The sequence below is a fragment of the Nelusetta ayraudi genome, unplaced genomic scaffold, assembly GCF_046127955.1.
Source record: "Nelusetta ayraudi isolate G7.1 ecotype Tasmania unplaced genomic scaffold, CSIRO-AGI_Nayr_v1 ptg000027l, whole genome shotgun sequence".
Taxonomy (NCBI): domain Eukaryota; kingdom Metazoa; phylum Chordata; class Actinopteri; order Tetraodontiformes; family Monacanthidae; genus Nelusetta; species Nelusetta ayraudi.
The window spans coordinates 644,332-664,982 of record NW_027466077.1 but is presented as its reverse complement, the minus strand read 5'-3'; the positions used below and the strand labels follow the sequence as shown (position 1 = coordinate 664,982).

Sequence of the window (20,651 nt, the reverse complement as noted above, 5' to 3'; positions counted from 1 at the left end):
AGCATCTCTTCATTTTCCAGCTGTATAACAAGAAAAATGCTTACTTTTGTTTCCATCTTCATTTTGGTTTTGTTGTCACAACTGTAAGTGTATTGCCTCCCACAGACACTTTTAATGTGTTTGATAGATGCTATAAACCTTGCATGCAAACATGTTAAGGTAAAAACGCCATAATGGGAGGCAAACAAATTAAACACATTGACACATAATATGGAACAGTACAGTGAAGACTTTTAAAAATGCAATTCTGAAACAATATCGTTGCTGCATATCTAGAATAATAATTATTTTGTGTATAGTTTGCACACTGACCTGCTCAGCGTTACTTGCTAATATTGATTAATTTAGCATTCAATTAGGCAAATTGGCCAGGTGGCGCTGTTTGCTCATTCGTTTGCTGTGGAATTCATGTCACTGAATTCCTCCAACTGTAGGTACTCAAAAAGAGTTTTTGAGCGAAAACAGTTCGGAAAGCTGTTAAAGTGTTTGTTAAGCCTAGCTTTAGCCAACAGGCCAAAACCGGAAACTAGAAACAGCAACACTTTGACGTGTTTTAGCTTCAAGACAGTGGGGTTTATTAATCAGTACAACATTGTGACATATCGACACCTACTTCGGGAATCACTCGAGAGTGTGTTGGGGGTTATAAGAGTGCACCTGGCGGCTGTATGAGCGAACGAGGTTGAACATCATGATGAAGCGGCTCGTCGCCGCCGCTGTGCGCTACGGTTCACCTTCGTGCTGCGTTCACAGTCTGTAATCGTTGACTGTGAACTCGGAAGCCTCAACTGAGATGAGCTCAACATTTCCGACGCGTTTATGAACGCAGCGTAGGGCAAACACGTTGCCGTCATGTGCGATCCGTGGCTCCGCCCCCATGTTACGAAAGCCCAGCAGCGGGACCAACTCACTCCTAGTAGGACCTACCTCGCCGGTAAACCACACATTTTGTTGCCTTTTATGACACATTAATGCGCACCCCTTGCGTGCTCATCTCGTGCCGTCGGTCTTTCGTTGAGCTAGCATGTTGTTGTTTTTTTAAATGCCACTCATAGCCTTTAAGTGGCCAACGTGCTGCGCGTGCATGTTCACCAGCACGTAACATGCCAGCGTCACAGAGAGCAGTCAGAGGAACACGGTGTCCCCTGCCGTGCAGTAAGTCACACAAAGGTTAGTGCAGTGCGACTTTAGGCAACTGTATGGAAATATGGCAGTTCAAACTTCATCATTTCCAGTTTATACAGGCCAGCGCCTCTTCTTCAGTTTTAGGTAATGAATTTGGGAGATGATGCAGGAAATACTATCAGAAATCAAGACCCAGCGGCTCAAATTGTTGCATAAACAGAAAGCTGTTTGCAATTTGTGTTTGCTATTTGGTCTTGTGGTAGCTGCCATGGGTGTGATGAACAAAGAAGGCATTGACTAGTGCACAAGGGAGTTGTTTTTGCGACAGAATGGGGCGGGGTTGGAGTTTAGATCTGTTTTGGTGAGCTGGACTTCACCACACACACTCGTGTCCATCCGCTGTTGTACCATTTCTGTAAATCTGTCTTCCATGCAGATCAACGATGCTCCGAATCACCACCGCCTCCCTGTGCACCCACTGCCAGAGGATGAGACTCCTCCTCCCTCCTTCTGTCTCCACCACCACCACCTCCTCATCTTCCTCCTCCTTCACGGTTACCTCCAGTAACAAAAAACCAGAGAACCAGCACACAGTGGACTCCCTCTACGAGCTGTCGGTGGACATCCGAAAGATCCGCAAGCTCAAGGCTTGGGTTTTGTCGGAGAACGCGGCCTACGTGTCGGAGATTGGCGACCTGCTGAGGGACATGGGGGCGGATGGGCCGGCCATCGCCCAGATCCTAGAGACTCACCCCGAGGCCGTCCTGTGCCGACCGGAGGACGCGGCAAACCAGAGGCAGCTCTGGGAGTCGGTGTGTCCCGGCAAGGGGGAGCTGTTGAGCATCATCGAGAAGTTCCCAGCCTCATTCTTCACCACCACCCAGCACGACAACCAGCACGGCAACATCCTCTACCTGCGGAGCCTCGGCCTCAGCAAGAGAATAATTTGCAAGTTGATGGCCAGCGCGCCTCAGAGCTTCAGCCGGCCGGTGGAGCTCAACCGGGAGGTCATCCACACGCTGAGGGAGACATACCTGGACCTGGGCGGCGACGAGGGCAACCTGCGCCTGTGGCTGCGGAAACTCCTCAGCCAGAACCCCTACATCCTGCTGAGGCAGGCTGCAGCGTGGCGGGACAGCCTGGGCTTCTTGAGGGAGCAGGGCTTCACCACGGAGGAGCTGCTCAGCATGGTGTCCAACCTGCGGGCCTCCATCGCCGAGCTGCAGCCGGCCACCATGCAGCAGGCGCTGGCCTACGTCAGGGAGATCTTCTCCTGCACCCGGGAGGAGCTCCGGGACGTGGTGGTCCGCTGCCCGGCCCTGCTCTACTACTCCCTGCCTATGCTGGTTGGCCGCTTCCAGGGACTGATGGACGCCGGGCTGAGCGTGGAGCAGGTGAAGGAGACCCCCAACGTCCTGGAGCTCACCTCCCAGATCGTGCTCTACCGCATCCACAAGCTGGCGTCCTACGGCTACGACGTGCGTTCTGGCAGCCTGGACGTCATCGTGGGCACCAAGAAGGACTTTGAAATGAGCTACAGCAGGCTGCAGCTGCGGCCCAAGCGGCCGCTCTTCAACCCCGTAGCGCCGCTCCGATGTGCCGAAGACTGAGAAGGTGTTTTTGTATCGGGAGGGTTTGTGAGGAAACATGAGTTAAATTAAGGCGGAGCTACAACTGTTCTGAAGTTTTTACCGTGCCAAACACTGTTATCAATTCCTCAACACTAGTGTTGTGCAAATAATGAGATACCAAGTGTTGCCTGAAAATTTTAATTCTGCTAATTAAAAAGCTGTTTTTTTGCCTTGATATGTCTTTTATTATATATATATATATATATATATATATATATATATATATATATATATATATATATATATACATATACATATTTTTTATTTATTTATTTATTTTTTTTAAACCTGTAATTCTGGATCGATTGATAGCTCAGTGTTCTAGTGGTAGAGTGTCTGCCCTGAGACTGGTACCAAAGACTTTAAACCAAAGCCTGCTTGGCACTCAGTAGTAGGGTTGGAATTGGAAGTGACAAGCACATAAAAATTATGCTTCTTAGTTCCAATTTAATCTTCTCAACCCTGTCTCCGGCCCCTGATCAATTCACTGCCACCTGACGCTGTTGGTCATGTTATACAAAGTCAAACTATATGTAGCACCATTAAAAAAAAAGTAAAGGGAAACAAACGTCTAGATAAAATAAACACAACTTAAAGCAGCTCTAGGTAACTTGAGCTTGCTACGACAATAACGTTGTAGCAAACGTTCAACACTTTTATTACTTCGTCTTTCATCGAGGTTACTTATTGGGTTCCATTCCGTAATTTTACAATCTTATGTATTTGTAATAGTGGTATGTAAGACCGCCTCTAAATAAACGCATGACGTTGCCGTAAAGTGGTTCGTCCGGCGTGTCGGGTCGCGCTTGAAAGTTACACAGTGTAGTTACAGCCGGCACAACCCCCCTCTCGCTGCCGAGGCGGCACCATTGATCCTATTAATCGTTTATCTACTGCTTTACTGAGTTTGGAATCATAATTTTATGGTCGGAAAGTTACCTAGAGCTGCTTTAAGCTGTCTCTGGAAAACAGACTGCAGTTCAGCAGCTTGTCACTAGGGGGGGGGGGTACACTCCAAAAACGGTCTTATGTAATCTAACTTCATGCACCAACAACATAAAGAACAGGCGGAAACAGTTTTGTTACACTTGACCCAGGTTTAATGAAACAAGCACATTGAGAAGAAACAGGAAGCGGGTGAAGCTTTTCTCTCCAGTGGTACATTTATTGATGGGGGGAAGGAAGGGGTGGGGTGGGGTGGGGGGGGTATACAGCAGGGAGGGGAGAAGGCAGGAAGGGACACCATGATATGACGATTCTGTATTTTAGTCTTGCGATAACTTGATAGTTAACATACTCTACAGCGGTAAGGAACAGAAATAGGGAGGAGCAGATGAAGAGAACACTTGTGTTTAAATACATCGGATGGCTCAAAAAAACTTTTGAGAAAGAAAACAGGAATATTGGAGAAGAGTAAATGAGGACAAGCAGTGGTTTTACAGTAACGTCTGAGATTATCATCGCCTTATTTAATTATTTTTTTTAAATGTTTGGAATGGACGGTCTATGAAATTTTTTTTTTCATTTTTTTTTTTCGAAAAAGGTTTCCCAAAAAAGAAGAAGAAAAAAGAAGATCCATCCACGAATGATTTCTCATATCAAAAATATATCAATGGGTCTATGGCTACACAAAAAGATAAAACACACATACAATATCCAAATATTTACAAGTTGTATGTGAGTATTAATTATATATACACAAAAAAGGACTTTTTTTTTTTTTTTTTTTTTACATAATATACTTTGTCGTCCCGGCAACCCAGACGTGAGTAGCACAGTGTAACAGGCGGCCCACATCAGATGGAACAGTCTGCTGGGTAAATTACAGTCCTGCTGGTGGAGACGCGTGTCAGTGGCTTCGAACGGTGGGTTTGATTTCTACACCTCCTCCTCTTTCTCCTCCTTTTCCATCCGCCGGTGTCTTCATGCAACAGTGTCGTGTCGAAAATGGAAAATAAATCAGATTGGCCGTCCGCTGGCTGCCGGGCTGTGTGACGATCCTGACGCACAAACAGAACCACTGCGAGTCATTTCAGTGAATACATTCAATTATATAAATTCAACCAAACAACTTCAGTTCGACTGATGTGATATTGTTACAATGTCAGATATGTACATATAAGAATATCCGATAAAGATATAATAATATCTTCTTCTTCAGCAAGGATTACAAAAAAAACATTTGACGTGCCGCAAACTCTGATTTGTTCATTGTGTCATTTCCTCACTCACCACTCTAGTGGCTGCTCTGCCGCAGCACTTTGGAGCTCTTTCCGTTCCCAGAGTCTTCGTTGTGCCGCTTCCCGCTGTGTTCAGGTGCTGCAGGGGGAGGACGACGATAACAATTTTGTGTTTACAAGTTGCACAGCATTAGTACAGTCGGAGCGGACGGTGACGTTGTTCGGGGCTCTCACCTTTCTGAAATGAGGCAGCGGTGATCTGCCGCGTGCTCTGAGTGTAGCACATGGTGGAGGAGCTGGGGCCGGCCTGGCTGTAGGCTGCAGGGAGGAGGAAGAAGATCAGAAATGGAGGCAAACACCAGAAAAATCACCAAAATGTTCTGCTTTCACTTTTAAACCACTGATTCAACAAATCTTTTGCCTGCAAGTACACATCATTGAGAACCGAGCAACAGGAAATGAGGCTGCTCACCTTGCTGGTGGCTGCTGACGGCGACCTGAGGGTCTCCCTGCATGTACATCATGACGCCACTTTGCCAGTCTCCCTGGGAGTGGGCCGGCATCTGGTAGCCTGCAGCACAAAAAAAAAAAACCTCGGTCAATCATCAAACGTGCATCCCGTCCCAACCACCGGAGTGTCGGACGACAGGCAGGAATTCTCACCGGACGAAGTGGGAGTGTTGTGCGGAGTCTCGGCGGGGTACGCCATCTCGCTGCTGCCGTTATTCCTGTTGCCATTGGATGGAACTGTGGCCAGGAGACCTGAGAGCAGACACACAGTTACTAAGCTTAGCATCTCTTGCCAGTTGCCAGGTTGTCAGCAGCAGAGGGCGCTGTTGATGCTTCACAAACAGAAGTAATCATAGTTTCTGCAGGTAAAAGGTCTAGATTTTGAGATTAAAAATCATCTAATTCTAAGAATCATGATTATTGGATTGTTATTGATTATTAGTGATGACTGTCTGCCTGTCTACAGCTGGCGTCAGACATCATCTTTGTGCTCTGGCACCCATGTGCCTGACTTCCTGCTCACCGAGGCCTCTGTAGCAGGAGAGCTGCTGGTAGATCTGCTTCATGCGCTCTATGTTGAGGCGGCTGGCCTCGGCGTGGTGCACCATGGGCTTGGGGTAGTGCACGCCGACGATGCACTTGGCCGCCTTCTGCACGCCCTCCGGCGCGTTCCAGGGGTCGTAGATGTACTTGGCGGGGAAGCCGCGCAGGATGGGCAGGTAGCGTCTGGCGGGGGAGAGAGAGGTTCAGGAGTTGAGAGGGCAGGTCAATCAACGCATGCTGGGGGGGTGGGAGGGTATTAGGGGGGAGGAGTTGGCGTACCGGATGTAGTCTCCGTTGGGGTCGGTGCGTCGGCCGAAGCCCACGGGGCAATAACAGTGGAAGAACTGCTGGAAGAAGGAGCTGCAGGAGAGCCACATCCAGCTGCCGGCGTTCACGCTCCAGTCGGCGTCCAGCAGCAGCTCCTCAAACACCTGCAATATGAGCATGCACAATAATTTTATGGTCAATTCAGGAGCCTGGATTTGAACACAGGAGCATAACATGTTTTACTTTGTGTTTTTTAAATTCAATTAAGTCAATTGACCAAAAAAAAACGTTGGTGTTTTAGTTTTGGGTCAAACTTTTCCCTCTAGTCAGTGGAGAAGTGCCGACACTGCAGCAGGACCAGCCCTACCTTCATGCCCTCCTCCCAGCCGATCCACAGGTCTCCCCGGGTCAGGAAGCAGGCCACGGCGTGCCGGGCCAGGTGGTGGATCCAGCCCTCCTGCCTCAGCTGGGTCATGATGGCGTCGATCCACGGGAAGCCGGTGCGCCCCTCGGCCCACTTAGCCAGCGCCTCGGGGTTGCGGTCCCAGGGGATCTGCACGCAGATGGGGTTGTTCTCCATCTTGTCGAAGCAGGGGTTGTTGGTGGCCGCCGTGTAGAAGAACTCGCGCCACAGCAGCTGGCCGTAGAGCGACAGCGGCGGGGAGCTGTTCTTCTTCACCTGGAGGAGGAGGAAGGGGGATGAGGAGGATACAGGGAGTCCGTTAAGCATCTGAGGGCGTCCCTGAGGTGCACGGCGACAGATGACCAACTCACCTTCCTGTAGAGGTCGGTGAGCTTGAAGTAGAAGAGGCGGCAGGAGAGGCAGCCAAAGCGCAGGTAGGGGCTGAGGCCAGTGGGACTGGCCAGCAGCGAGTTGGCGTTCATCCTGGGGCGCTCGAAGTTGGCCACCCAGGCCTGGTGGAGAGGAGGGGAGTCACATGATGAGTAAGAGTTTCACCAAATGTGAGCTTCAAAAAAATTCAAAGCTTTTCGTGATCAGATGAGAGAATGTCCCGCCCACTCACCTTCCTCTCCAGGTGTCTCTCCAACCGCGTGAGGGCTTCCGTCTCGCCGCCCGGCCACACGGCCGACGACAGGCCTTCAGTGTCAAAACCTGCACCAAAATAAATAAATTAATTAATTAATTAATTAATTAATTAAAATAAAATAAATGCTGTATGCTTTAAATTATACGCACAGGCAAACACCATTGCACGCAAGTTCAGCTTCTGCTCAACACAAGTGACGGTGGCGCCACTCAAAGCATATTGCACACCGCTTTATAATGCCCATTTATAGCCATAAAAGAAAATCTAGCATGCAGAAGTTGCAGTTACAATGATGCAATGCGCACCCTTTTAAAAATACCCAGAGTGGAGAATGCCAGCCAAATGCCAGATAGCCAGATAGGAGTGAGCACATGCAAAGCCCTTTTACAAAACTGGTTGATTCTGGGAATGCCATCTATCATTGTGGCACTAAACCCACTTTGAGCTGTTCCCAACATACCTCCAGCCTGAGGGCGCACTGGCTGGAATCTTTCTTTATAAACTGCCTTTTATATATTTTATATTTTATATTATTGTACTTGTCTTGCGCCATTTACAAAACAGAATTTCAATTCAATTCAATAAAATAGTTCAATATTGAAGCCCCAGGTTGCTGGTTGGTTGCCTGCCTACACATCATCATCATCATCATCATCATCATCATCATCATCATCATCATCATCATCATCACGTGACGCTCACCCAGCTCCTCCAGCGAGGGAACACCAAACTTGTCGTCGTGGTCGTCGGACAGCGGCGTCGTGCACTTCCCCATCAGCTCCCCTGTGATGGACTCGGCCGGCATCTCCACCGCTTCCATGCGGCTGATCAGAGTCTGGAAGCGCTTGTAGGTGAGCGGCGACTGACCCCCGTTCAACTCTATGATCCTGCAGGGGGCGCAAGAAGGAGTAGGGATGGGGGTCAAAGGGTGCGACAGACTAACCAACGCCTGCTTTTCTTCTTTGAAATTGAACTGCTTGGCGCCCGGCGACGCAGACTCACTTGTCGAGGTCATAGAGCGTGTGGGAGATGCGAACTGTCACCTCCACTCCGGCCTCAGAGGCCAGTTTTTTAATAGCTGCATCGCGCTCCTTCCCGAAGGGCTCTGAGTCGTACTCGTAGGACAGACGAGAAATGTTCCACTCCTGGAGAAAGTGAGACAAAACCAGAAAAGGCGGGAGAGGGGGAAAAGGAAGGGGGTGAGTCATGTGTTTGGAAGCTGCAGTGAAAAAGCGCGCGCTCGAGGCGGGGCGGCGGCCGTCACCTTGAACAGTCTGGGAAAGACATCGGTGGGCTGGCCTCGGATCACAAACAGCCGAGAGTTCAGCTTCCGCAGGCTGGAGTCCAAGTCCTCGAGACTCTGCAGTAGGAATCTGAAGGACGGAGGAAATCGGCACAGTTAGAGACAGTGCACCGTTTTGTCCAGCAGAGGGAGCACTGAGTCTGCAATGATCAGAGCACCATTTCTGTTCGAAAATTAGGCTCACTCAAGAAAAATAATTACGTACATCTTTGACTGGGATTTATTAATTCAACTAGAAGCAGCGCACAGTTTGTCCAGTAGAGGAGGCACTACAGTGATCACAGCACTGCTGTGACCCTTCAGGGCCTCTCTCTTTCCGGAGGAAAATTAAATTAAAGCACAATTTCTTTTTAATTATCTTTGAAGAAGATTGATTTAATTCTTCATTGCATCACTCACTTAGTGGCACTGAACTGAACTAATATTGCTAATAGAGACACAGATCTGAATGAGGCCAAATGACACAGTTGGTTATAAACAACCTGCATGCATTTGATCTAAATCATCAGCATGAGTGATGTGCATGAGTCACACATACAAACATACACACACGCACACACACCCCAACAGTCATTTTAGTACTTGAACAAATGAATTTTCAAAGAATATCATAAATCAACATGGTGCTGTTGCTTTTTTCTGCTTTACTTTTAGAAGAAGAAACACCAAAAACAAATCACACAAACATTCAAACATACGCACACACATGGGCCTAGGAGTGGCAGCAGTGCACTGCTTCCTGTGCCGTTGCCATGGCTACAGAAAGTTCGTAGGTGGATGTTTCCTGCGGCAGGTCCAATGGTGAGATGGCCGCCTGGTGGGTGTTGCCGTGGCGGCCGGCCGACTGGCCGGCTGAACCAACCAACCAACCAACCAACCAACCAACCAACCGTCCCTCTCACCATCTGTGTGTGCTGCAGTGTGCTCACACTCTCTGCGCTGATCTAACGGGGTCGTTCAAAGGGCTCCCGGATCTGGTTTAAGGGGGCCGAGACGGCTGTCGCTGCGTCATGTGACTCTATTGTCATGAGCGAATATTGCGAAAACCCATCAATACTTTATAATTTGTTATTTAATTTGGGTACGAGCTTGTTTTTTTGCAGAGTTTGCAGAGTCGAAGCCCCCCTCTGGCAGGACCGTGTAACTGCACAAGCTATGCAGAGGAACGGTTGATAAGCTCTTCCTTCTCCAGCTGCCACCTGGTCTGCAGGGGCCCGGTCGTATGTGACGGTTTGTTGGGTGGGTCGACCGGAGGGGGGAACTGGACGCGGCGCAGTGCCTCCGCTGAGTCAGCGAAACAGAGGCCACCCGACGTGAGACAAATAAATAATCCCCGTTCATCCGACATGTTTGGATGGTGTGTGTGTGTGTGTGTGTGTGTGTGTGTGTGTGTGTGTGTGTGCTTTATCAGCATCCCACTTGTCACGCGCGCCCCCTCGGTCAGCTAACTGAAGCGATAGGAGATAGTCGGGGTCTCTCGCCCGATGCTGCAGGGGAGCAGAAGTAGGTCAAAGTGGGCGGAGACTTCAGCGCTGCAGCACACTGACCTACTTCCTCCAGGCCCATGATGAAGGGTGGGGGGGGGGCTCCACTATATTGTGATTATGTCACCTGAGCAATGTTGACAGAACTCCCCCCCACACGCTCTCGCTCTCAAACCTCCTTTGCAGAACAGAGCCGCTGGTAATTACAGAGGCTGCAGTCAATCCTTCAGGTTTTCAGCGTGTAATTTTGTCACAATGATTTTAAGATGCCGAGTCTGAGAGATACTGACTAAGCTTTGGTGCTGACGGATGAAAGAATAAAAAAAACCTCTCTCGAGAAAACAGCTGGTTTTATCGCTCTGTTTACGACCTCCTGCTAAAAAAAGTGATGCTGCTTTACTGGACCTGCACCTGATGAAGGTGTGCAATTCTGCCACCAGCCTCATTGTCATAATACTAACAGCATCATGTTTTCCCTTTTGTGGTGAACTTTTTTTTTTCTTTTCGTGTGTGTGTGTGTACATCGCGGTCCTCGGTTACTGGGTTACTGATTTAACAGCCGAGTCGTTCAGACGCCGTCATAAAACATGATGCCAAATGAAACATTGTGCTGTAATAGAGCCGGGTCATTTAGTCTGGTGCAGTAACTCAATTGCCCTCGCCGAAGCGAAGACCATTTCATTGGAGAGTGCGACGCAACACTGAGGACACGTCTTTGTCAAAAGAAAAACACAATAGTACTTCTTTTAATTTGGTAATATTTACGTTGCTTTGTCGTCCACCGAATGCACTGCGCACGAGCGCTGCGTCGGTCCGGGCGGCCGTTGCATAACCGTGGCAGTGTAACACGGATGCTCCATAACAGGCTCGCCTTTACAACCGCCGCCGCCCGCCATAGCTGCCCTACTGTTCCAGTGACGCCACGGCACCGCAGTTTAAAAGCAGAGCGCACAGCGGGAGAGGAAAAACATCCTGGCAGGAGCCTCGGCACCGCTTTTTTTTTTTTAACTCAGCAGCAGCGGCGACGACAGTTTGACAGTCGTGGTTCACAGTCGATGTGGAAAGGGATTGTAGAATGCCGCCATGACAAGATTCCGTGTTTTTAACACCGATTTTTTATTTTCCCCCAAAAGACGGTGGCCTTTGTCAGAGTCATATCCTATGGTTTTTCTGAACCCAATTAGTCGATTAAAATTCAAAGATTAGAAAGCTTTAAATTCCCGCTAAGGAGGCCAGCAGCTGCATTTGTCGCCCTTTTGGTTTTACTTCAGAAAACAACTGAAACTATTGATCCGGCTTCTCTCTGTGTGTCAGACTAAAACAATCCAGAGGAGATCAACGGGCCCCTGAGATAAAAACTTCTCCCTACATTCCTTCAGCATTGCAGTTGCGGTTAGTTAGTCAAACCGTCCACAACGGCCTTCGCTCTTATCTCTTAGGTCACATGATCATGGGCGAGGAAGAAAAAATTAAAACTTAACACACTTGTTTGAGTCCACACACACACACACACACACACACACACACACACACACACACACACACACACACACACACACACACACACACACAGGAAGAGGACGTGAGGGAGGAAAACATGAGTTACGCTGCATCATCACTTAACTTCAACGTACCGGCAGTCTAATTGACGTTAAATGCTGAACTTCTGCCTCAGAATAAATTATATTGAAGTCAATTCAAAGTCCCACTTTTTATGCCACAGCTACCTCTGTATGACTTTAGACCGTATACATTTCCTGAGATGAGGTTTGGGATTAAGTGTGTAATCCCAGCGGAGGAATGTTATTGCGCCGCCGCCACATTCTGGTGACACAGCTGCGGCTGCACAGACGCGTCCCGATAAACCTGCTATCGGCGTAACAGCAACAAACGCTCTTTTTTCCCCCTTCTTCTCCTGCAGTAATGACAGTCTAGCAGGGAGGTCAAGGCGCCAAAACACTGTTTACCGACGTGCGCTGCGACTGAGCCGGTGAGCATGGGAAGAAAGCGGCGCTGTGAGCGATGTGTGATGTCATCAGCCGATATTTATTTAGCCTTGTTCTAAGCACCTATCCGGGGGGGAATAATTGGTGTTTGGTTGCGGGGATGATTACAGTTTTATTCCCCACGGCATCTCATGATGTAACGGAGCGCCGTCTCAGCATTATTCCTTTTCTTTTCTTCCTTAATCATCGGCTTTCTGCGTTTCGCTTCTTTAAATGCCAGGTGAATAATACACAGGCTGAAATAAATTCATTGGCGTACAGAGAATGATGCTGCGCGCCAGCGCCTCTACTGGCACCCCAGAGGTGGATTCTAGGGGCTATCCCTCAAAATTATACAACTGATAATTGACACTTGCCATGTTCAGTAAACAATTAAATTGCAAGACAATGAAAGTTTTGACTCATTCAGTGGAGGGTGACGCAGAATCTCGCTGACTGGGGGTCTAAACCCCGACCATTTAGGTGCTTGCCATGATGTGACCGAGATAAAAACAGGGTTACATTCTGGCCTTATATAACTGGATCTCCAGGTAATCAGTAATTAAAATGTGCCGAGGGGAAGAAAACCATGTTTGTCTGCAAATTGATAGGTATAATCACTCTTTTTTTTTCTCCAGTGAGAGTAAATAAGAGATCTTTAAATTAAAACGTTTTACTTTTAATGTCACTTAAACAATTAATACATATTGATGGCTAATTAATATTAGGCCTAAATATAAATGAATTGTAACCCTTTAGGAAAACAATCTCAAATCAATCAAGTTGTCCAAACTGTTGGTACAAAATATTGGTTCCTGGTGTGTTGACTCACCTCAGTCATGGTATGCTGACAAAGAAATACATTTACTACTAACTGACCCAACCAATTAGCAAATTACAAGAAAACACACTGCGTCAGGCTGAAGGAGCCTGATTCACAAACCCAAACCCTCTTCCTTTTAGGGCTCTGAATGCAGCTTCTAACATTCATTTTTAGCATCTCCATCACTGAAGCTAAAAAAAAATATGCATTGAAATTAGAATAGGGGGGATAGCACATCATTTCTGAAAACCAAATACCTGCACTGCACAAAAAACTGACGTGGCCATTATTGAAAAATGACCCCCACCAAAAGTGCCTCGAATTGCTTCGTGATAATCAATAAATGCATTTAACACCATGCAATGCATCCAAACACGTCATACGATCGGCTGCAAACGCGTGCAGCCAAGTTATAAAACTGGGCTGCTGCATTACATAAACTGAGCGTGTGCTGTGCTGTGCGGCGAAGCCCGCCTGCAGAATGCAAATCAGGCACGGATGAGACGCATGCATGGCCGCAACAGCAGCAGCATCAGCCGCCGCGAGTGTGCGCTTTGCTCACCTCCACCTGTTGATGCCCACGTTGGACGATCCCGCGAACCAGGGGTCGAGGATGTAGACGCAGCGGACGGTGTCCGCACCCAGCAAAGATTCCTTGAGCGACGGGTTGTCGTGGAGCCGCAAGCCCTTCCTGAACCAGTGGATCGTATTAATGACCATTACTCAACTGGACGAGTCCTTTAGGTTGCCCTTTTTATCAAAAAAATAATAATAAAAAAATCTGGTGTGATCAAAGTCTTTTAGTTGGTGCGCGCTTCACGAGCAGTCCCACTCAGTCGAGCGCGTTGCTGGCAAAAAGGTATCCAAGAAATGATGCACAAAAAAGTCGTAAAAACAAAACAAAACAAAACAAAAATTCCAGGTATAGCCCGTATGCTATTTTAGCATACAAGCTTTGGGGGGGAAGTAGTTCCGCAGTGCTGCTGTGTGCAATTAACCTTGCTCTAAGAGAACCTTTTCCATAATGTCGAAGAATTTGGAAACAAGCGACTGCTGAACCATTTGGGCACGAGACAGCGCGCGCTCCCCGGCAATGTGACGGCTAGCTGCAACCCGGCGGGCTTTAGGACCCGGCTGCTATGACGGAGCGCTAGCGTTCCTCGTTGTATAACTTGTTTTTCTGAATAATGAAAACGCGTATAGAGCGTTAAATTTAGACGCACAATTTACTTGAACGATGTCCCCGAAATGATATTAAACTGCTGGTTCACTTCCAAAGCCGACGGGACCCGTTTGTTGCCCCCACAACCCCCTAACATTCGAGGCTAACGATCCAGAGACACGACGGCCAAAGTGCCGCTGCCGTCAAGCCGCCAAAGCTGGTTATGTAAATACACCACGGAGCTACGCGTTTTCCGCCAAAACCTCGGCCTGGCGTCACACAAATTGCTACTTAGCTGTCAGAAATCCTCTCCGAAGCCGCTGGTATCGTTTTCGCCGGACTACCGTGCGTTTATTTTGCCTATGTGAACGGCTCTCTGTCTCCCTTCAAGACGTCCACGAATGGCTGCTCAACCTCCTCGCCGCACCTACTGCCTCGGTTCCGCCCACACGCTACGCAAGTAGATGTGAGCCCTCTGATTGGTCCGCGGCGACGAATGCGCTCCCCGGCGTGGTCACGTTTCTGCAGCGTGCTCTCCCTCTTTCTCGCTCTCCATGTGTGTGTGTGTGTGTGTGTGTGTGTGTGTGTGTGTGTGTGTGTGTGTGTGTGTGTGTGTGTGTGTGTGTTAGGGGACACCCAGCCGAGCTAACGGACCTGTTGTTGTGATCCAGAGTTTGGGAGACTTTTGGGGAGACTTTTTTTTTTCCCCCTCAATTTTTTTTTGTTATATTATTTTTTTTATTATCATAATTGACGGAACACGTATATGGATTTTAAAGTATTAAAGTACTATTTTTCCTTTAAGGACGTATTAGAAATAATTCGAGTCTCCTTCAAGCCTTCCGAATCCGCGGGCTTGTTTACTGTCAAAGGACCCGGATGGTCACATGAACTGTGGCATGAGCGCGAGGCCCTTACGCGTCACCGAGTGAGTGTGTGCGGGAGCGCGCCTTTTTGTCTGTCATGACGCACTTTTGTGTATCTGTTCACTTATACATTTAAAAAAATGAAAATGAAATATTTTAAATAATTGAATGAAATGATTGAATGAAATAAAAGCTTTATGACCACAGTTTGACATTTTTCCACAATTAGTTTCAGTGTTTGTGCAAAATTGGTCTATTGCACTCACGGTATGTATTTTACTCCATTCACAGTAATTTAATAAATATTCCCTGATTGAAATATGTGAGTGAGTGTCGAACCTTTTTGTAATCTTTATTCTGATTGAAAGACTTAAGCGTGATCACGTTGGTCGACACTTTTGACTGCTTGATGTTCTTACATAAAATGATTTGGAATTATGCAAGACACTAAAAACAGCCTTCAATGGACATCTAGTAGTAGTACCACATTTTGGCCGGTAGGCGGCAGTGTCACCTAACATTAACGAGGTATTCCATCTGCATGGACAAGTTGTGGAATTGTGGGCAACATGATGATGATGATGATGATGATGATGATGATGATGATGATGATGATGATGATGATGATGATGATGATAAAACAGCAATTATGGCATTGCATATTTTTGAACGAAAAGCCTCATAGATAGCTAGATAGATGGATGGATGGATGGATAAATAGATAGATAGATAGATAGATAGATAGATAGATAGATAGATAGATAGATAGCTAGATAGATAGATACCCAGTCTCGGCAGTCGTGTAATCTTGATTATTCTGATGCTGGCAAAACACACAGAATTGTCTGCAGTTTTCTCTGGGAAAAATGACGCTCATTTTTTCTGTTCCCTGGCAACCGGCGCTTGATGCGTGAGGACCAGCTTTGAAGGACCATGGTGCATGTGGAGAAGCATCTGACAGCTGCTCACCTCTGCCGCGCTCTCACCTTCGTTAGTCAGCAAGATGTGCTGCATTGCATCAAGAGCCCAGGCAGGCTGGAGGAGACAAGCTGCAGGCGACGCTTACTGACGGCGGCGTCTGGAATCCGGAGACATTGGTGCATGAACATCATCAAGTATTGAAGATGTTTTTCTTTTATCAGAATCAGAATCAGAATCAGAAACATGTTTATTGCCAAGTAGGTTTAACACTTACGAGGAATTTGCTGTGGTGTGGTTGGTCCTTTAGAGGACAGCAGAACAAAAAGAGGGCAGCAAATATACTAAAAATATACTAAAAATATACAGAAGGGTGTCAGATATACAATATATACCATATATCTGTGAGAATATCCCCCTTTTTACTATTACAGTCTGCTCTGTGCCGACTTAAAACATTTGACGGGAATGTCAACAAAAATGGGCATATTAATCAAAGAAAAAGTTGTAGCTTGGTGGTTTCTTGTGGGGGAATCCGCAGATAAACACAGAGTCCCACCGTGCAGAATGATCCTGCTTCTGGTTTCCCAGATCAGTCAGCCAATGGGCTGCTGTTTCTCCCAAACATCGCCCTGCAGGCCATCGCTGGCCACGGTGAGGCCGCCGTCATGCTAAGACAACATGAGAAGGTCCTCAGCGTGGACAGATGGCCTCTCCATGTCAGACATACAAAGAGGAGACCTTGGAGAAGGCGTGAGTCATCATCCGGCCAAATGTTCCTCCCAGCGTCGCTTCCAGAATTCCACCGTCACACTCTGAGTTTTCATAGCCCTTATAATGTGGTGAAATAGGTCGTTTAGCCGCATGATGGACAAGCAAGCACTGCAGGTCTCAGAATATTTGTTCTTCTCTATTGGGTTGAAAGTGTCTGCACCAATGTCTTTGCCTGCAGCAACATATTTGGAGTTAGTTGCTCTTGAGAAAAGTATAAATATATTTTGTTTTACCTCAGGTGATGGTGCATCACTTTTAGCTTTTAGCTGTAAAGTTCTAGTTATGCTTGTTGACATGTTTGTTGCTCTTTACAGTTGCCGCATCATTGCTTGGAAATTAAGATTAAATTCAGGAACTATGGTAACGACAAGGCAAAGATCAACAGTGGGTCGCAGCAGTGGAGGCCCACGCCGTTGTCACACCTGTCAGACAATGGCTGAAACACATTTAGTTTAGTTCAAAACATTTTAGTCGTTGACCTGATTGATCTACATCATCTCGGGTCGATGTCTGAATTCTAAGGGGGCAAAAAAGTGGTCATTTTTTGTTGTTTCTTCTTCTTCTTCTTCTTCTTCTTCTTCTTCTTCTTCTACAAGTGGCTCAATCAACTCGACTCTGCAGCCTACTGGACAGTAAATAACAGCGTGACTCTGCAGCTGTGCTCCAGCAGCAGCAGCAGCAGGTTGCCCCCCTCCATCCCCTGCTGAAAGGTAGCAGCCAGGTTGTCCGTCAATCACCGCGGACATAGCCAGCTGATTGGTCGCCTGGCTCCACCTCCACGCTGGAGCTCCGCCCTGCTCTGCGCCTTGTTGCGGTCGGAGCTCATAGAGCCAGTTTGTTGCTGCGCTCTCGGGTTACGCATGTGTGCGTGAAGTTGTGGACGGTGAAGAGGTTCGGAGAGGCGAGAGATCCGCTCGTGAAGAGGAGGAGGAATTAATTAGTAATAGTGGCTCACCTCTTATCTTATCTTTAATTTTTCTCCTCCTGCTGGGAAATACAAGTGAGTCCTCGGAGCGGGAGGACGCGCCAGTGGAGGTTGGCGGGGTGCGAACCGAGTTTGTGGCGTTCAGCTGGGAGAGCAGACCAGGCAGACCCAACAGCATGCGGCGCAGTCATGGCAGGCAAGGGTAAGACCGCGGCGAGGACGCTGGAGGATCTCACGCTCGACTCTGGTTATGGTGGTGCCGCGGACTCGGTCCGGTCGTCCAGCGTGTCGCTGTGCTGCTCCGACACGCACCAGTCCGTCACGCATGGGGGCAACTGCTGGCATCTGACCGAATCAATGCACAGCCGACAGAACAGCCTGGACACCGTCAACACCGTGCTGGTGGAGGACGCGGACATCCTGGAGTGCGCGGGCCAGTGCGCCAAGCTGCCCGAACTGGACGACGTGCCGTGGAGCTTGGGCGAGGTGGAGGCCGCCCTGGCCAAGGACGCCGAGCTGCTGGCGGAGGCAGGGATGCCGCCGCCGCCGCCGCCGTCGCCGGAGGTCGTGGCGCGGCTCTCGGCGCTGGTCGGCCGCGCGCTGGTGCGCGTGGCGCGCGAGGCGCAGCGGCTGAGCCTGCGCTACGCCCGGTGCACCAAGCACGAGGTGCAGAGCGCCGTCAAGGCGGTGCTCTCGTGGACCGTCTCGGTCAACTGCGTGGCGGCGGCCGTGAGCGCGCTCTCGCTCTACAACATGAGCGCGGCCGACCGGCTCGGCCGAGGCAAGTCGGCGCGCTGCGGACTGCTCCTCTCCGTCGGCCGCTTCTTCCGCTGGATGGTGGACAGCCGCGTGGCGCTGCGCGTCCACGAGCACGCGGCCATCTACCTGACGGCGTGCGTGGAGAGCCTCTTCCGCGAGGTGCTGGCCCGCGCGATGCGCAGCAGCCAGCTGGAGCGGGACGACGGCGTGCCGCGGCTGACGGTGGAGAGCCTGGAGCAGGCCATCAACGGCGACTCGGAGCTGTGGGGGCTGCTGCAGAACTACCAGCACCTCATCTGTGGCAAGAACTCCAGCGGTAAGAGGAAGGTGTGTGTGTGTGTGTGTGTGTGTGTGTGTGTGTGTGTGTGTGTGTGTGTGTGTGTGTGTGTGTGTGTGTGTAGGAGTGGTTTGGTGTGGGGAAATGTGTGGTCATTTGGTGTGTATGTGGGTTGGGGGGCTGCTGGTGTTGCACCCCAAAATGTATTAAAAAGTGCAAAACGCTTAATGAAGACGTGATGGGCAGTGAAACCTAAGACAAATCTTTTCTATACAGTTGAGTCGATCTTCTTGACTCTGGAGATGCTTCATTCTTCCCTTGCTTCTCATAATGGGATTTTAAAGATACTGTTGTGTTGGATAATGACAACAAGCGGAGCATATCCATCCGGCTGCTATGACTGTGGCTCCCAAACAAAGCAAATAAATCAATGACTAAATAAATGAGGGGACGTGACAGTTTTGTGAATGCATCGCCGGCCGCATCGGCTCAGACCTCTGGGTCAGCTGTCAGGGTGTCACGGCGCCGTGCGCACGACTCCGATGTTTGTTTGTGCTCGGAGAAGATGAGATGAGCCCCTCCAACCACCCCTCATCCACTCAGTCACCGATGAGAGACAGGAATGCTAATGATTGTTTCTGGCCCAGAGCCTCCACTGGAGAGGAGCTGCGGTCTGGTGCTGGTGGATCTTCCCGTTGTTGGTCTTTTGCTGATGTTGTGTTGACATTGTGCTGCGAGCAGAAGGTGTGAGCTGTCAGTGGTGTGGCAGCCTCCAAAACCCAAAATCCCTTCAATGAGTTGGCTCCTGGTGGTGGAGAGCAGAAGGCCCCCACCACCACCACCACCGCCACCACCACCATCCCTCCGAGATGTTTATTCTATCAGCCGGTTGCCAGTCGTGCAGGGGGGAGCGACAGACAGCCACCGGCTGCGCAGACATCTCTCTCTGCAGATAATGATCGGACGGTCGTGTCAGCTAATGGATTGTTTGCCGGCAGATGATGAAATGATCTCCGGATCTTGAAATCTACTCTGGAGCCATTCAGCCTGCAGTTCATATGGGGACTCATGCGTGGAGCCTCCACCTGCACAACAGTAGATAATCATCTCGTCGATGACACACAATCGCACACGCTGAATTAAAAAAAAAAAAAGAAGCCGGCTGGAGAAGACCTTGAGCTCTGGTTACGACCCACCGTGGCCTCTTTGGGTGATTAGCCGAGTGTGAAATCGTTGCGGCCTCGCTCGTTCGCTCCGATCGTTGACTTAATTAAGGAAGCATTAAGCGTCTCGGCGTCCTCCGGCTGCGAGGGAAATCCACCCCCCCCCTGGCGTGTGTGATGTCACTGGTGACATCACCTGAGGCCAGATGTCCCTGTGAAAACTGGCCAATCACCTCGTCTCTAATAACAGGTTGCTGCGGCAGCAGCAGCAGTAGCAGCAGCACGATGAGGCAGGTCCCCGACTGTCACACCTGCAGCTTCAGGAAGTGTTGGACACGTGCACACACATGCACACATGCACACATGCACATGCACGCACACACACGCACAGATGTTCTGCTGTTCTGCTGTTCTGCCGTTTGGTGACATCACGCTGCACTGAGTGTAGCTGCAAATTGCAGCTTCCTCCTCTGCACCATCAGGAAATGATGCGGTGGTGGTGGAAAGAGGAGGAGGAGGGGGAGGAAGACAGTGTTAAGTGGTTGGGGGTGAGAGGAGGAGGGAGGGGGAAGAGGGCGTGACCAGGCCTGTACAGGAAAGCACCTTCGTGTCAGAGCGTAGGCGAGGTTTTCCATCCTTGTGTCATCCTTCCAGAAGTGGAGTTGAATTGAATGCATCCGTCTGAGTGAGAGCCGCCGGAAGAGCTTTAGGAAGCGTGCAAGGCGATTGTCTGTCAAAGTCAAAAACCAGTTAGCCAACTGGTCTGTTGGAGGCGGGTCCAAGTGGTCCCGTCCAGTGTTCTGCCCTGAGAGGAAAGTAATGAAGCCGGGAGTGTGTGTGTGTGTGTGTGTGTGTGTGTGTGTGTGTGTGTGTGTGTGTGTGTGTGTGTGTGTGTGTGGAGCTAACA

At 49.1% G+C, this 20,651-nt stretch overlaps 3 protein-coding genes across 4 annotated transcripts in view; 2 read left to right on the top strand and 1 right to left on the bottom strand.

The window, feature by feature from the left end:
* Positions 1–798: 798 nt before the first annotated feature.
* LOC142890736 (transcription termination factor 2, mitochondrial-like) lies at positions 799–2,861 on the top strand. The gene is made up of 2 exons (XM_076029969.1): positions 799–934; positions 1,562–2,861. Exon 2 carries the CDS (start codon positions 1,569–1,571, stop codon positions 2,733–2,735), a length of 1,167 nt encoding a protein of 388 aa, XP_075886084.1. The 5' UTR covers positions 799–934; positions 1,562–1,568; the 3' UTR covers positions 2,736–2,861.
* Positions 2,862–4,437: 1,576 nt separating this feature from the next.
* cry1a (cryptochrome circadian regulator 1a) lies at positions 4,438–14,496 on the bottom strand. The gene is made up of 14 exons (XM_076029963.1): positions 13,463–14,496; positions 8,570–8,678; positions 8,308–8,450; positions 8,008–8,192; positions 7,282–7,370; positions 7,031–7,171; positions 6,624–6,935; positions 6,269–6,420; positions 5,970–6,172; positions 5,600–5,698; positions 5,409–5,507; positions 5,171–5,254; positions 4,989–5,075; positions 4,438–4,756 (listed from the first exon to the last, which is right to left on the bottom strand). The coding sequence occupies exons 1-13, from the start codon at positions 13,618–13,620 to the stop codon at positions 4,993–4,995; spliced, it is 1,857 nt and encodes a 618-aa protein (XP_075886078.1). The 5' UTR covers positions 13,621–14,496; the 3' UTR covers positions 4,438–4,756; positions 4,989–4,992.
* A 2,674-nt stretch (positions 14,497–17,170) lies between these two features.
* The window catches only part of btbd11a (BTB (POZ) domain containing 11a), an 80,789-nt gene continuing 77,308 nt past the window's right edge, over positions 17,171–20,651 (top strand). For both annotated transcript variants that reach the window (XM_076029962.1, XM_076029961.1), the window contains exon 1: positions 17,171–18,620. In XM_076029962.1, coding sequence (XP_075886077.1) covers positions 17,735–18,620 — 886 coding nt within the window. In that variant the 5' untranslated portion in view covers positions 17,171–17,734. The remainder of the gene's footprint in view (positions 18,621–20,651) is intronic.